Source organism: Chroicocephalus ridibundus, chromosome 1, assembly GCF_963924245.1.
Source record: "Chroicocephalus ridibundus chromosome 1, bChrRid1.1, whole genome shotgun sequence".
Lineage (NCBI taxonomy): Eukaryota > Metazoa > Chordata > Aves > Charadriiformes > Laridae > Chroicocephalus > Chroicocephalus ridibundus.
In genome coordinates, this window is record NC_086284.1 from 131934980 (window position 1) to 131952536 (window position 17557).

General features: G+C 39.3%; 1 protein-coding gene across 1 annotated transcript in view; it reads right to left on the minus strand.

Moving 5' to 3' along the window:
* Positions 1 to 16732, minus strand: part of SPAG17 (sperm associated antigen 17) — a 105945-nt gene extending 89213 nt beyond the window's left edge. Inside the window, exons 1-3 of the mRNA XM_063352750.1 lie at positions 16636 to 16732; positions 8072 to 8212; positions 7618 to 7677 (exon numbers count right to left, since the gene is read on the minus strand). Coding sequence (XP_063208820.1) covers positions 7618 to 7677; positions 8072 to 8212; positions 16636 to 16731 — 297 coding nt within the window. The 5' untranslated portion in view covers position 16732. The remainder of the gene's footprint in view (positions 1 to 7617; positions 7678 to 8071; positions 8213 to 16635) is intronic.
* Between the last annotated feature and the right edge of the window lie 825 nt (positions 16733 to 17557).

Below are 17557 nucleotides of genomic sequence, written 5' to 3' on the forward strand. Positions count from 1 at the left end.
CTTGTTATGGAAAAAATTTGTTAACTTCGGTTTATCATCTTTTAAAGTAAACTGCCAGGAGGCAGAGTAGTTAAACTCTCCTTAGGAACAAGACAATAAATATCTCGGGTAAATGTACCACCTCGTCCAGTGGGATCATTTACAAAACATACTATATTCTGTACTACAATACACCTGGTAGGACCTTGGTAACAAAAGAGAGCTGAAAACAGACGAGCAGAGAGTGCTCACTGCAGGATTTAAAGTCCCTTACGCTTCCCTTGAGCCAGTACCTCCCTAAAAGGCATCTTCATTTAAAGACAATTCCCAACTGTTTCTTGAGCATTAATCCTCTGCATAGCCATACAGCGTAAGGGCCAAGTCCTTCTGCAACAAAATTCTCTTAACTTGCATCCACACAACAGAACTTGAGAAAGGCTGACTGTTCCATTTTATTACGACATTTAAGACTGCAGTATTTGTTTTGCTCTGCACTGGAATGAAAAATAAAATTAAATCTTCCTATCATTCTGACCATTCAGCGCGGCTGCCAAAGTTGTTTTTACTGTCAAACCCTCTCATCAAAACAATGACACCAGACAAGTTTTGGCTCCTGTGCTGTTCCATTTTACAACAACTTTTAGAATTAATTTTGTTCTACAATGGAATGAAAACAAAATCTTTCTAACATTTATTACAAAATAAAATTCTATTGACATACATTTTTAGACTGAGAAGTTTGGGTTTTAATACGGCTGTGTCTACTTTTGAGAAAGCCTATTCTTGATGCCTACCTTTCTGATAGTGTTTTTTCAAAAACTATACACTTCCATAAAAATATGTCACATTTGATTATATGTTTCCACAAGAAACCAAAAGGCTTCCTTAAATATACTCCTGACTAGCATTATTTCTGAACTTTTTTTCTTCAGTGACACATATCCAGGCTACTAATGAGTCTTTGGTCTCCTCCAGATGCCACACAACTCACAACAACTCGTACTTTTTGGGTGAAAATATTCCTTGCCGTAAATGTTATGTCTGTGACATTAAGAGTTTTGTTTTCACATCAAGCTAAAACCAAAACTTTTTATTTTTCTACCCTAGGAGTTCACTATACCATCCTAAAAGGGACATAAGACAATAGAAAGGTTTAAGATAAGAGAAAGGTATGAGGTATTTAACACCTACTGAAGAGAGGACATAAAAGTTATTTAGAAAGAGAACAGCTATTCTTAACTGGTTTCTTGAATGAAATTCACATCACTGGGGTGAGTAATAGAAGGTACTTTTGAATAATTATGCACAGGCACACATATTTTTTAATATATATTTAAAATATATCTATTAGATAACTATACGATATAATTATACATCATATAATCACATCTATAACACAATATATACATATATGTATAAAATTTCACAATGTAGTAAGAGCCCCTATAGCAGGAACTACATGCTTAGTTCCAATCTAAAGCAGACCACCTCTTTACACAATGATGTGACCAGCACTTCAAATAGTCTTACCAGCAGCAACCCTTACTTCATAAGTCTATGTTCTACACACTGCTAGCAAAGCATTAATTCATAGAAATGCTTATAAACTGCTTTAGATCAACTGCTTCCTGGCTAAATTAATTCCATTTTTTCCACTTCAGCTTGTTCATTGTTATGTTTTACTATCCTACAGAAGGTCTTAGTATCTTGGTTCATGTATTTTGCGTTGGAAGTGACAGGAGAGGAATCTGTTTCAGTTACACCTAGAAAACCCAAAGACCCTTCTATCTTTGCTACAGCCTATTGCCTTTTAAGGCAAGAAGTACTGTGAACATTACACAATTTCCTAAGGATTCTGACAGTATAATCTCAGTGAAAAAAAAACAAACCAAAAAACCAAAACAAAACAAAGAAAAAAGCCCATGTACCATATAAATAATTTTAAAACAATGCAAGATTCTATTTCTAACCAATAACCTTTTAGTTCTCAAAATGAGCTGTACAAAGCATGAACTAATTAAGCAAGCACTCAACTGAACTGGATTTTAATGGCAAAACTGTGAATATTACGCTTGGCAGTAGAAAGATGTAATTTGGGTGTCTCTCTGGTTTGTTTGTTGAAACTGCACAATTAGGCTGGTATCTCAGTATGCCTGGTGATACCCGTTCACTGTTACGTATCTTGACACAGACAGTAAAACTGGCACTTCTCCTGCTTTTATCAGTCCAGAAAATTTGAAGTATCACAGTTGATACTACTTCCCTGTTAGCAAGGAGGTAAAATAAGGCAAGGTTTTGTATGAGAACCATTTGCCATGCAGATCTGGAAGCAAGTCAAGAGGAGCATCAAACAGGTCCTGCGTTCAGCCAGTGATGACAACAAGCAGAACAATTTGTAATCAGAATTCTATATTCTCTTCTGTTTAAATATTAATAGTTCCAGCATGTGATATGCAAGCTACTGTTTGCTTTCTTCTCACATGCAAGAATCAGAGATAATTTAGTGCAATCAGATGGGTAACAAGATCCTGGATAGCCTGATTTAAAAGTCCTCACTATTTCAGATTTAAGGAAAAAAAGCAAGAAAAATAAGAGAAAGACAGAGCAGAGATAAAGTCAATAACAGATTATTATCTTTTTTTAAACTGTATCAGGAAAAAATATCACTAACATGGCATTGGTCTAGTATTAAATGGAAACAGAAGAAGAGTCAATAAAGATGCAGGAAATGGAGGGCTAATCAGTGATTATTCTGCTCTATATGTGGAAAAACAACAGACAATATGGTTGTATCCCTTCATTAATAAGCAGTTATTTCCAACTGTATCAATAGGAAGTTGCAAAAAGGCAGCTTTTAAAGCTAGGCATACCAAAAAACAGTAGAACTGGACATTGTAATCGAAGAATTTTTAAAAACAGGTCGCTGAAGAACTCTTTGGATGATGAATATATTTTGTTGTTTTTGAAAAAAAAAAAAAAAAAAAGAAGGTAGCTCTCTCTGGTAAGACTGCAATTCTGGTTGAAATAAATAATATGGTATAGCGAAAAGCAGAATTCCCTAAGTATTCTTTGACTATTGATTTAGAAAGCAGTGACAAAGATTAAAGCTCATTAACTGACAGATCTAAAAATGCAATTACAAACAAAGAGTCACCATCAAACAGCTGAATTTCTTGTGGGGTCTGAAGCACACAACATATTGAGACTACTCTATTTAAAAGTATGTCAGTGATCTAGGAAAATACACAAAGTCTTCAATCCTAAGATCTCCAGAAGACACAATAACCATGAGAGATATAAAGAATATAGTGGAAAACTCATTCATACAAATACATTCGGTTAATGTAGTTAGCATAGTACAAGAAAGCAATATGATTTCATTTTGTTAAATTACAAGACTTAATCTCAGAACAAAGAAGCCAGGTCAAATTTACAGCATGGAAAACCTGTAAAGTGGAAACTTCGGGAAGGACTCATGGGTCAAGGATAAACCAATGAATCCAAAATTAGCTCTCAGTGCAAGGCAGCAGCCAAGATAACTTACACAATCTTCAGATTTCTATACAATGAGCTATCAAATAGGAGCACGTGAATTATGTTATGCTTGTATTTGACACGTATTTAACAAAAACACTAAGTCCATTCAGTGTCCACCATGAAATAAAATAGTGAATTCTAAATGTCTGTTAGAGAAGATTCACAGAAATTGTTAAAGAATTGAAAAAAAAAAAAACCAAAAACATGAAGGAATTTATTACACATTGCTAAATAAAGAGAAAAATTAAGGGACAATTTGAACACAATCTCAAAGTTTCTACACAGAGAAGATTAAATAAAATCTTACAGTTAATTTAGTAAATATGTCTGTAAGCCATACATTGAAACATACATTTACATTGAAACTAGAAGTAACTTTCATCAGGAAAGGTCCTCCCCAGAAACAAATTAAGTTGTAGTAGATACTCAAGTGTATCACTGAATATTGATTTAAAAAATTTCAACACGTAGATTATTTTTGAAAGATAACACCATGACTTGTGCTACAGGTCACAATAGTCTCTTCTGCCATTCAAATCTATCTACTAATTTCACAGAACATAAAACAAACTGGTGATAGCAACACTGGTAAGAAATCCAACTCTTGGCCTACAGTGTTTAGAAATTTTCTTGACAGCAGCCTTTCTCACCAAAAAAAGAAGAATCAAAACTATTTAATGATCTTACTTCATGCATATTTATTTATTTATTTATGTAGCATTCACTATGGTGTCTTGGGAAATCAGATCACATTTACACTTGGAAAACAAGTCTGAAGTTTTCACACCTGACCAGAAAAATTAGCTCTCAGAGAAGCAACGTAACTCCCATTTAAATCCTTTTGTAAACCAGAACAGCATAAACCATAACAACGTAAGCTAAAATACTAGGAATTTACCAAGCCCTCCCTAGCCTAGACTGAGAACACAGAGAGCACTGGGTCAGTTTACTAGAGATGAAGGGAGAAGGAAAACTTCTTTTCAAAGCTCTGTCTCTCGCAGGGGAAGGAAAGATGAAGAAGAGGAAAAAAGGCATCTTTGAAGACAGGTTGCAGGATTAAAAAAAAAAAAAAAAGAAAAAAGAAATCACTTACAGGAAACTTTCTTTTCATCTACACCAACTACTTCTGCTACATGTGGAGTAGTGGAAGTACATTACCTCTTCCTTTACAGGTTCTTCAGGTGGTTCCAGGTGGTTCTCCAGCCACCTCCTCCCACCCCTTGGCAAGTTGTGGGAATTTCTGCTATCACAGACTTTACTCCACTTGTGTAATGGCCTCTTACCCTGAGTTGTGTCCATTTTTTCTACTTAAAGCATACTTTCACTCTTCCACAGCATACAATACAAGTCTGGCAGAAGATTAACTTACTCCTTAGGTTTGGTTTTGGGTTGGTTTTTTTATCTCTCTCTATATAACTATGCCATGCCTAGGAGCTGTTGTAATTTGTATTCACCTATACCTGTCCTCAAGAAATCATAAGTCTAGTGAGGATTTCTGGAGTGCAGTGCACACTGCTCATGCTGCCTCCCATCCTCAAAATGTAGGAGGTGCCAGTAGAATTAGTTGGCTATCTACTCAATGATTAACAGCTGGGAAATACTTATTTACAACTGATTTATTCTGCTCCAGTATCACAAAATTCCAGGATGAGAATGGGCCATAATTTGGATTTGACAACTGATTTGATTATATTAAGTTTGACAACTATAAGTAGGAGCCTTGCTATGACAAACCAGAATTAATATATTAATTCTTGACTCATAGTGGAATAAAGATTAATATTTTTAATTGCAAGTAAGCCTTTTTGGCTACACAGAATGACTGTCCTGGAGATAAGTCAGAGCAGTATGAAAGGACTTCAGTTTTGTTGACTTCACAAGCACAAGGACACATTTTGAAGGCAGTGTTCTGGGATCCACATCCAAACAAAACTGCTCTCCTCTCTGCTACTTGTGCCTTTTTCATCTTCCCACGATCCTTTATCCCAAGCATCTCAACTTATCTGACAGAACCACAATATGGTTGCATATCTCTCTCCCTTCCATCCCTCTCTCTCTCCTGGCCGTGTCTCTTGTTCAACTGTCCATTTCCAGGAACACCATCTATCTACTTCCAGTCTTCTCACATGAAGGGGCCACATGAGGCTCCAGCGTCTTTCCTAATTTTTTCTCACCATGTACCACTCCCCAGCTCCAGCTTGTTCCCTTATGAGTATGGGACAAGACTCCGTCTCAAAATTTCCTGGGTAACAGAAAGGCAACTTTCCTGACCCTGTCCCATTGAGTCCAACAAAACTGGAAAACAACTCTTACAGAGCAAAAAAGAATACTTCCATCCATACAACCCCTGAACTCAATCTCACCAGAATTTTCAATTAAAAAAAAAATTTAAAAAATCAACCTCATGAACAAATCTAGTATGGAAAATTTAGGCTTGAATACATTTTCAAAATTCAAACTTTGGAAACTAAAACACTAAAATATTTAGTAGTGGTAAAGCACGTTAATTACACACGACATTACCAACCTTAATAGAAAGCTGACAAAACAACATAAAAAATACGTTTGCTTATAAAATGCATATATTTTATTCAAACATACTGTAGTTTTAGGTGGTGTCTGTTGGAAAAACTGTACAATTAATCTGATTCATTATGAAATCTGTTGGTATTTTACAGGAAGCATAACATTTTCTCTTCCATATACAAAGAAAAAAAAATAATTTCCACAGCATCGTTATGAGAGACTCAGCCTAACATCATTTTATTAAGTGCTGGAATTAGCACAAAATTACCAACCAGGACTCCTACTCCCATCAGGTCACTTCAGCGACAGAAAAGGTGTTAGACACCTAATTCTCCAGGAAACTGCACAAACTGCACATGGACTTTAAGTGAATGCTCAGGAGCAAATTCTGCCTAGAGAGGCGGGATCTTGATGCTTGTGGCAACATGATCAATCTTTTAATTTGCTACAGCCAGAACGGAAACTGAGTCCAAGCAAAAGGTCAGAACAGGCATTTTATATTCTCTGTTAAAGGAGGGGAGGAAAAAAATGTCTTTGAGGAGTAAAGTAAGCAGCTAATGAGACACAGCACTGACAGCTGGAATTTAATAAGTATCCACTTCACAAGGAAAATTGCTCTTAGTAATTAAATACAGGTATCATACAAAGCTTCTGCTTAGAGCTAGACTTCAAAATTCTTCTGTTAGTAGGACTGAAGAGGTTTTACATACCAGGTAATGTAACGGTGAGTTTGCCTGGGAGGCTAGTCCTAAACGAAGAGGGTTAATTGCATAAATTTCACAGTCATGTCAGTGGTAAATAATTCCAATGGGACTTGTTCAGATAGTAGTCTGGCATTACTGAAAAACAGACTGCAACTAAAAAGACCTGTTATAAAGTCCACTGAAAGCTGAGACATATAAAAAGTTTATTAGTCATTGCAGAACTAAAACACAAACAAGATCTTTTTAGAGGGATCCAAAATTCTTTATGCTTCAGGTCTGTAGGGCCATAAAACTCTACCTGAGAAAATTTTAAACAATCTTCTAATTAATCACAGGATTTTATAACCTTTCACAAGCTGTAAGTAAAACATTAACAAGGTAGGAGGAAGTACTCTTTGTACTAAGCATGATTCCTAACCCCACCGATATACCCCACTAGACAAACCAGGTTAGAATTTAACGCCAAACTGAGATTACAATGGATACACACAGAAATAGTGCTTCATTTATGGGCCTGCATTCCCATGAATGAAGGTATAAATCTCTAAATTACTGAGAGCATCTGAGAGAGCAGAGTCTAATTTTCTTCTGTAATTTGTGACACCACCATAAAAATATGACCACTTAACACATTCTTAACATAATAAAACTCATATCCCTAAAAAGACATCTCGACCCTCACTTAATTAGCAGTTGAACAGAACACCGTTGGTATCCCAAAAAGAAAGCAGTTTAAGTATCTAGATGGTTGTGTTTTTACCAGCTACATCCAATAGATTTGCATTTATTCAGGTATGCATAACACAATCACACAGCTGTATTTACTTCAGTGTAAAGGAGCACTGACTCTGCAATATATGTTTTAACCTACCTCATAGTACATCGGCACATCCTTAACCTTTTTTCCCTTTCGATTCCCAGATTCTCTGATCTGCAAGGAAATAAAGCATTCTCCTGTGAGAAGATTTTAAGTTGACACAAATTATTTTACTTGTTATTCCCTTTTGCAAACACTACACTGACACTCTGAAACAGTGAGGAATCATCTTATGGTACTCCTGTACCTTAGGGAGGAAGCTTTTCCCATCAGCACCTTGAAGAAAAGTCTGCAACAACACCTCACTATTTACAGGGAGCAGACCAGATTATGCAGTAAGGTTTTCTTTTTCCATTTTTAACCCCTATGAATTAGTGTAATTTTTAAAACTTGCACAGAGTAATGTAATTGAATATGAAATTTCTAGCTACAACAGATCAAAGAAATTAATATCTAGAAGCGAGATCTAGAGTTTGGTTTGTTATTAAAAGTTCCCTTCTTGGAATACCTGTCTGAAAATGTCTTCATGCGTTATCACACTGAAGAGCTTCCGCTGTGGCACCTGCACAGCAAGAGACAGGGCCTTGGTGTGGATTTCATCCTCAATTTTGGTCCCAACAACGAAAGCAATGCTAGGCTTCCAGTCATCCTACTTTCCAAAATAAAACATTTAAGGTATTAAAACCCAAGCAAACAAAAGTGCTTCTCTGCAGTTTCAAGGAGTAATCCTGTAGAGATAGTTACCCTATTTAAGACATATTAAACATTACTGTATGAATCACACTGGAACGAAACGTATACAATCACAAAAAGCACATACTACCTTGTCCCAATTCTTTCTGCCATCAGGTGGCAGCATTATGCTATGGAAAACACAAATGCCTACTAAAAACTCTTACAAGCCTCCCCGCAGGCAAACGCTGCATTAGCATCACACAAAGATAAAGTAACTTTTAAATTACATTTGCAGATTTGACAGTTCAGTAAGCAAACAAGAAATGCATTTTGAATATCGGCATTGCTGTCATTGAATATATGCATTATTGTGATTATTTGCTGTAGAAAAAAATAAACAAATCTCAGCTCCCTTATCCTGGGAATCAGAGTATGCCCAGATACCGTTTTCTGAAAATTGTAGCATTATTTGTACGCTATTTTATGAGGGTATATTTATGCATACTGTGGTTCTTACACGGTTTCACTAAGTATTCTGAACTACAACAAATTTCTTATCAATGTCAAGTTATATTTCACTACAACGTTGACAAATGAAAAACACTGGCATTTTCAAACATTTGCAGTAAAATACACATATTTTTATGAAAAAAAAATCCGATTTCAGCATTAAAGAAATGCAGAACAAGAGAAGACTGGAACATGTTATTTAGTGATATACATCCCCCAAAAGCTTCAAAATGGTGTAATTTAAGTAACTTTTGCTGGTTACCCTTCTTTCCCATTTCTTCTACTTTAACCTACTGGAATCCCTTTCACAAAGTGAGTGGCTACCTCCAGCAAATTTACATCTCACTCCAGAGTATTCTCTATCAGCATCAGTGGTGCCTGAACCATAAGCACTTCCAACGGTTGTGCTATACGCTCTTCAGGAATCACCAAATCATTTCTTTCATTGCAAATCTGCATGCGTAAACTGCAAGGATATCAATAAAGCTGCATAAAGGTAAATATGGAAAGAGATTCAGTGAGATCAAGGTAGTCACAAGACATTGTCACGCTATCAGGACCAGGCTAAGCAGAGCCACATACCAGTCCAGCGTGCATCATAGCATGTAAAGACTCTGAAGGCAAATTTAAGAAAGGGTAGTAACTTTAGGATTTTTATGGAAATATTTTCATACGTGTATATTACATACAAAGTCCTTGTGGAAAAGAGGAACAAAATCTGAATTCATGGTAGTGGGAAAGGACCGTTCAAAAAAAAAAAGTTAGATGTAAATGGTAAAAGAAGTTTCTTTTTCCAGTTTTACTGTACTCTTCTTCATTTGTTCCTTCTCTTAGCTGAAAAAAAGCCTACCTAAATGTTTACAATTTGAGTAACTGATGACTTGGGATGGGAGAAAGCAACAGTTGACCTTCTGAAACTGCAAGTAGCTACAGAGCAGATACCTAATCCAAAAGGGCCTCTACAATTCCACGTGTCATAAACTTCCTTGATGTTTCATAGCAGCACAAAATAAACCTTACGTTTTTAAAATTACAAAATACAGGAAAGTGCAAGCGTATCAATGATGCTCTAGGAGCATGCAAACATGATGGAATTTATGAAAGGAGAACGTCCAGCTGAGCTGGGGCAGAAGGCACTGCTCAATGGCCTGTGCGGGGACTGCACCAAGTACACTGAATTTCTTTTTCCTCTTTCTAGTTGGGGGGGGTAGGACAGGGGACAATACCTCCTCCTGCCTAAAGTTGCCAAGATAGCTACCAGTGCAAAGCACTATGAAAGAGCTAGGTATTCCAATATTATCATCAAAACACGTGCACAGGAGTTGCAGTTGATCTGAATTCAAGTTAAAGTTGTCATTGTGTAGCTGCCAAGAATCAGACACAAAAACTTTACCATTCCTTGAAGAGTGTGTGCAAATGCATAATTTTCTAGGCTTTCAGAATTGAGACTGAAATGCTGTCATGTGGCAGTATCCTGGTGTTCCCAGGGCTTGCCAGCAGAGACGGAGCCTTTAGAACAACCATCCACACGCAACGTGATGGAGCTACTGAAGCTAATGGAGCAACTGATATCACTACAGTGTCCACTTCAGTGAGGACCACCAAAAGAGGGGAACAAGGCCCTGTTAAGTCTCACAGACAGATGCTGACAGCTCAAGAAGAGCAAAACTCATGAATGTCAGGTTCTACTCTAGATGCTAGGGGAAGCATGGTCCAGCAGCAATAGAGAGCCAGCTCTCACAGCTTCTGCAGTTCGTCAGATATGCAAAGAAATCTCCATCAGACAGTTCTAAAACCTCTGCCTTATGCCTTCTTCAGTTGCTCCTTAAAACATGATGGTATCTTGGTGCCCACAAATTAAACCTGCTTAGCACTGATTAACATCATCCTGCAAAAGCGATGTCTGTGAAACCCATCTTCCTTATAGTCCTGTCTCTTCTTGATCTTTCCACTCCTTGGTCACAACTGTCTCTAGCTCATTTCTCCTTCCATTTCCACTCTCTCTTCCTCATCTGAGTTCCGCCACTTCTCCTAACACTTCCCACATCTGTTACTTGCTCACCTAGCTCTCATCCTCAGTCTCCTTGCCCAGATAGTCCCTAGTTTCATTATCTGATCCCACTTCCAGTTTTCTCCATCCTGATTCCTTCTCCAAATTCCTTATTCTCTACCCTCTCTAGTATTTCCCAGGCACTTTCAGAGTTATGTTTGAGCAATGAGACTCTCCTTCACAATAATTATGCATTCCTTGGAAGGCATTAGAAGCAACGGAGAGAGAATTTTCCTAATTTCCGCTGTGGTGCCCACCTTCACAGCAGCAGTAACAAGCACCAAAGGGTAAGCCCCGCTCATGAAAAATTAATTTTTCAAGAAGTTAGGATTTATCCAAACACAAACATTCTCAGAAAAATGTATGCCCTCAGCAAAAGGTACGCCCTTGACATCAGCGTGCCACGTTTTCTTCCCCCCCCAAATTCTCTTCTTCAAAGAAACAAGCTGCTAAAGCTTCTCCACCGAACAGCTATGAGAATATTTATAGCATAGGCAAGACACTGGCTAATATATTAAAAATAAAATACATGGAATCAGCCTCTACAAGATAACTGGTAGTGAAAATTTATAACCCCACCTAACTTAATTCGACATAAGTATATGCAACTCAATACAAGGTCCTTTGCATAAAAATTTAAACAGTATTAGAGATAGTCCACACCTCCTTAGCTTTAAAATGAAGAAAAAAATATTCCTTTTGCAATAAAAGGTGCAATACCTGAGAACTGGAGATAGATAAATACCAGAAATAGCTACACACGCTTTAACAGGGAATAATCATCCAGAATTCCCAGAGTAATTAAAAGCATGTCACCTATTTCTAGTCTGACCAGTCTTGAAGCCCTCGAGGATCATTTTTCAGAAAAGCTGAATATTGAGAACAGCCCCTGAAGTCAAAAAGGACAGCACATGTGCAGCATTAGTATATGGTTTAAGGTGTTTAATTGACTATGCTCTTTTCTGACCTTAAAAATCTATTCTTTTTGCAATATTGCCCTTATATTATCAATACCATAACAGCATTCTTAATGTTCAAGGCAGTGGAAGGATAGAGAAGAAACAGACCCTGCTTCTACAGCTCACCACCTAAAATCACAACATCAAAATGAGACGGAAAAGTAGTAAAATGTATATGGTTACTTTAAAAATATTTTCTCCCTCAATGTACAACTGCTCCTCTACTTAGTTTAATTCTTTCAAATGTTATTGTAGAAGCAAGACCTGAGAAAGAATCTGAAAGAGGATAGATTAGTGACCCTAAGGCTACCTCAAATGAGGTTCCCAGCTTAAAGAACAGGATAGAGAAAACCATAAAAATAACTACTGGAAAAGCATTGAAACAGTCTAGGGGGGCTGCCATTGAGAGTACAACGCAAGCATTATGTACTGTGAACAAAGATGACCAAGATGCAGGGAGTAGACAGCCCACAGGATCAACGATGCTGATTCAAACATGAATGAAAAAAAATAAAAATTGAAGCTGGAAATGTGGCATTGGTAACTGAATACTCCTTAAATATTCTGAAACAAGTTCCAATTAAAGGGAGGCCAGACCACTCTCACTGGAAAACATAACGGTGACAATCATTGTCACAAATGACACTGTCCCCCCTGTTTAAAACTCTTGGCCATGTGAAGAGTTGAAACGCAACAAACTCTCTCTCAGTGTTAGAATAACCGTCTACGCAGTAAGCTTGAATGTCCCTCAAGTGAAGAGATCCCACCTAACGCCAAAAGCTCCACATAAGCAGCTAGCAGGTTTCCAAAATCCTTGTTTTCAGAAAACACAGGTGTCCCATCTTCTCCTGATTTTGTTCTCTCTGTTAAAAAATAGTACACATAGGCTACATATCTTATTTCTCATAGTAGTATTGGAACAGCATAGGTATGTTAAAAAAATCTCTCACTTCAATTCACATTGACGAAAAAAGCAGATGTAGGTCACAAAATTTTGTTTGCTTTTAAACATATCTTGTTTTTTCTGCTTCATTTTCTAGATGCAGAAGGGTAGCTGTTGTAGAAAAGACATCTGAACAAGTCAGGTATACTGTTTATTTTTGCAGTACCAGTTTCTCTTTGACCAGGAAAAGCACCAAGCAGCCATCTCACCCCACCTCCATCTCCAGGCAATCTAAGCATCTTGTCATTTTGCATCATCACTTATTCTTGTGGTATTTAATGGGGGTTTTTTGGGGTTTTTTTGGTGGTTGTTTTTTGTTTGGTTGATTGGGTTTTGGTGGCGGTTCTTTTTTGCAGGTTTGGTTTTTTTTTCTTAAGGCCACAACTAGTAGATTCATTTCATTACAGCACCATTTCGAATTTAACTGTAATGGCTGAAGAGAAACATTTGAAAACTTGAACTCCAAACATCTGAGCATCAGACAGCAAGAGTTCTTTAATCTCCTGATTTCTAAGTAATGCCTCAGAAATAGTGAGATTTATTAGTGATTTATGAACACTCAGAGCGATATTACCTCTCACACTCTCTGCTTTCAACAATGAGGGAGCTTGTAAATCAGTAAACACAGCTGGCATTACTGGGAAAGGTTGCTCATCAGCAATTTTCTTGCCCTAACGTAGTGACTGTGTGGGGCACTACTGCCAAGAAATCTTCAAGCCCGCTTTCATTATCTGCTGCCTGACACACACGTGTATTACTAACAGATTCTGTTTTTAAGAGCCTGAGCTTTTGCTGTATAATCTGGGCAGGTCAGAGATGTTCAAAGCTCAATTGAATGTCAATTCCTCTCCGAAGGGGAAGCAGTATGAATAGTAATCAAAAGTGGAACCATCCTATTCAGAACATTTTTAACGGTTTTACAAGGTTTAATTTCAGTTCAATTTTCAGGCCCTAAAATGCCAGTAAAATGAGAGAAAGCATACAGATGGAAAGTCAGAGCAGAACGTGGCTTCCAGTTGCTATGCTTAGTTATACTAGCTAATAAGAACACATAATAGATAACAGTTATTTCAATTAAGGGCTGTACTTGCCCAGAATTCCCCTTTCACTTAGCAAATATCGCCCTTTAACTACTTCAAGCAGGCAAAGTTTAAAACTACCTAAGAATCTTAATTTATATTTTGTAATTTAATACTGCAGTGAACCCAATCAAAATATCTTCACAAATATCTGAAGACAAATACAACTTGCAGCTCCATGTTCTTCTGCGTAGCACATTAGAAACAAAAAAAAGATATATATAAACCATAATGTGAGGCTCTGCAAAATCCATATTTCCTCTGTATGTGTTTTTAAGTTGTGTGTTTGCCAGTTTTCACAGTGCGTTTAGTAAAAGCAATTATTTGGTTAGTAAATACCATTTAAATCATATTTTAGTTAGCATACCCGTCCATAAAATCTTAACACCACTGGTAAAATGACTCCTTTTCATAGATCAGGCTAATAAAACATTGTAAGCCATAAACACACATTAAAATGTGAAATTTCATTGCTCAGTCTATCTGGTACAATTTAAAACTAGTTCTAGTAAATTCCCTTTGACTCCACTAAAGGGAAAGAATACTCTCTAAATTGATACAAGTAAAAGATTTAAAAATTCTTTATACATTAATTACAAGGACAGAAATCTAATTAATAGGAATTCCTGTCATCTCCCAAATAATTTCAGATTCACACAGTATATCACATACAATATTGAGGAGGAGTAAGAAATAATTTTGTGCACTGTGTCTCATGACACCTACAATTAAAGTTGATCAACACTCTCTTTTACAGGCTGCTTTTGGTTCCCAACCTTTACATATTCAAGTTTAAATCTTGTATACTATAGGATTACTGAGGGGGGGGGAGGGGGATGGAATAGTGTGGTTAGATTATTTGCAGAATAACGTTTCATTTTAAAAAATCGTGTTTATCCTTTAATAAAAAACCCTATGTGATTAAGTAATTAAGATATTCAATTCCCTCCGTGTTCAAGAGGAAGGAAATACATTCGGCAGCACAGCCGTGCTTGTGTCAGAGATGTGCTTTTACAGAGCGTGTTTATTTACATTAAGTATACCAACATTTGGCCATACTTGATGAATCTTGATTCACACATGCTCAGAAGAGATTTGTTGGCATTTGACACTTTTGCACTGAGTACGCTCCTGCCCATGACTATAAAAGCTGAATAAGAACCTTCCTGCAATAAGAAATTCCAGCAGCTGCCCAGCATCACAGAAGCCTGAGTTCAAGCTGACCACAGCAGGGAGACGGTTTTTCCCCATGTTCCCGAGGCTCTGCCGGCTAATAGCAAGACAGAAAACTTAACTGGAAAACAGTTGGGCAATACCAAAATTAAGGAACCAAGAAATCTTAATTCAGCCTCCAACTGCCTATACGGAATAGGCATTACCATAACCTTTAATTAGGCAATCTCATATTTTTTCCTACAGAATTTTTGCCCCATTCAGTGAACAAATTCAACATTTCTTTCCATCTGCCTCAATGTGTGGTCCTGAATAATCCTAATTCTGGCATTTCCTAAGTTTTGAGCATTTTATTTCCTACCTTTTAAAATACTTCAATATAATGGTTTGCCTTTAACAAATGTAATAAATTACATGTAGAAGCAGCAAACAAAGCACTTTGTTCAGTGAATTCACTGGACAATATCCACAACCACAATAAACAGCACTATGAAAAAAAAAATTAAAAAAATAAATAAATCACTAATTGGCATCTTGCTAGTAAGCACGGGAGAAAGGTCAGGAACTGAGTAGGTGATGGAGATTGAACCTCCACCCCCTTCTCATGCTTCAGGGAGGTTCTCCGACAGTACGGGTGAGATTCACAACCAAGAAAGGGCTCAAGCGCCTTTGAACCCTACTGAAAAATCTACGTTCTAGGGAAAAATGGGTAACAACAGCCTTAGCTGAGCACCTTCAAAAAATTATTTTGTTTGGCTAATCTTGTACCATATGGTTACTACCATAAAAAAGCAAAAGCAAGTAAGTATTTAAAAGATTTCTGGACATCTGCATCATCTTCAGGAAAACTGATCAGTTTAAAAGCCTTCTCCTGAATTCAAAAGTCCTCATGCCTAACCAGAACTGCTGGCATGTTAAAAAAACCAAACCAAAAACACAGCAACAATAACAAAAACCACCCTGTTTTTTTTAATAGGGCACAACAGGAACCCACCAAACAAGGAAGCCACGGAAGTCATTTGTCTCACTTGCAGAAGCAGCTCTAGATAAACACATGCTAGATAAATATTATTGTTTGCTAAACTACTACCCTGTTTTGAAACCAAATTCTCTCTTTGGAAGTCAAGATTTATTAGAATTACATTGCTTACACAGAACCTGGAAACCTAAATATGCCTTTAGATCCTCACACTCTGTAAAAAAAAAAAAAAAAAAAAAAGGAAAAAAAAAAGAAAATGAAAAAGAAGAAAAGTGCCTTTTAGCTGCACACACTCGGGCAGGAAAATTACAGCCTCGCATTTTCAACGCTACAGTTAATGCTGTGTCAGCACCTCCATCAAACCTCGTTGTTCAGCAGTTTATAAAAAGCTCGCTCCCAGCCAAAACTTGGTACCCAGCGCCCCAGAAAGAAAAGCGCCGAGGAGGAAAAGCAAGAAACCCGCCGGGCCGCTGCTGAGGGCCGGGGCGGGGGGCAACGGAGGGGCAGCTCCACCGCCCGTCGGGACGATCCGCCTCCCTCCCCCGGGGCCACCCTGGCGACCCCGCGGAGCCCCCAGCAGCGACACCACCACAACCAGGCCGGAGGAGCGACGAGGGCCGCCTCAGGCCCGGTTCCCCCCACCCACCCCCGACATTCGGGCCCGGGGCTTGGCGGCCCCTGCCCTGCCCCTCGGCTGCCTTCACCTCCTCGAGGTGGGCGGACACCAGCGCAGCCTCCCAGCTCTTGGCCGCGGCCCCCGCCGAGGCGACCCCGCCGGTTTTGGGCCGCTTCGGGCCCATGGCGGTGCTGGGCGGCGGGCAGGCAGACCGGCCCCACGCGTCGCCGTGGCGACCGGCTGCCGCGGGGCGACGCCTTCCGGCCGCGCCTTCACCGCCCCAACCGGCGGGGCGGTTCGTGTCGTACCGTGCCTCCCGCCCGCGGGGCCCTCCGCCGGGTGAGCCCTGTGACCGCCCCGGGGGAGCCTCCGTGCTCGGTGGTCCCGGGTATGCGTGCCCTGGCCGCCCGCCTCCTGCGCCGACGGCGGCCATCTCGCCTAGCCGCTGCCGAAGCGCCCTAGCGGGGCTTGCGGTAGGTCGGCAGGGGCCTTGCTGCCCTTGGGCCACCCAGAGCCGCCTCCAGCGCGGCTGCCCGAAGGAGAGGCCTCGCCGAAGCTGGGCGGGAAGGGCCCGGGCCTCGCACAGCCATCGAAGGAAACGCCGCGGCCCAAGGGCTGCTCAAAACCGGCGAGCCCGGGCGAAGGAGCGGGCCCTGAGCCGCGGCCGCCTGCGGAGCAGCGAGGCGGGGGAGCGCGCAGGTGTGGGGCGGCGAGGCCGGCCGGCTCCCGGGCCGACATGGCTCTGCAAATACTACCATATGTTACGGCCCTGGGACCAGGAGGGGAGAGGGAGGCACCGTTGGGAGAAAGCAGGAGAGCTGCCAAGATAAAGAATTCATTACAGAGGAGTCATGTCGTGATCTCACACTGGAGACGAGTGAAATATTCTGTGTGATTTAACATTTGGTGAAAATATCCCAAACCACATGCTGCCCTTCCCCCAACCCCCCCTTGTACCGACTGGGGTTGCTCAGAGCCTCCAAATCTTTTATTTTAATTTTGTTCAGAGC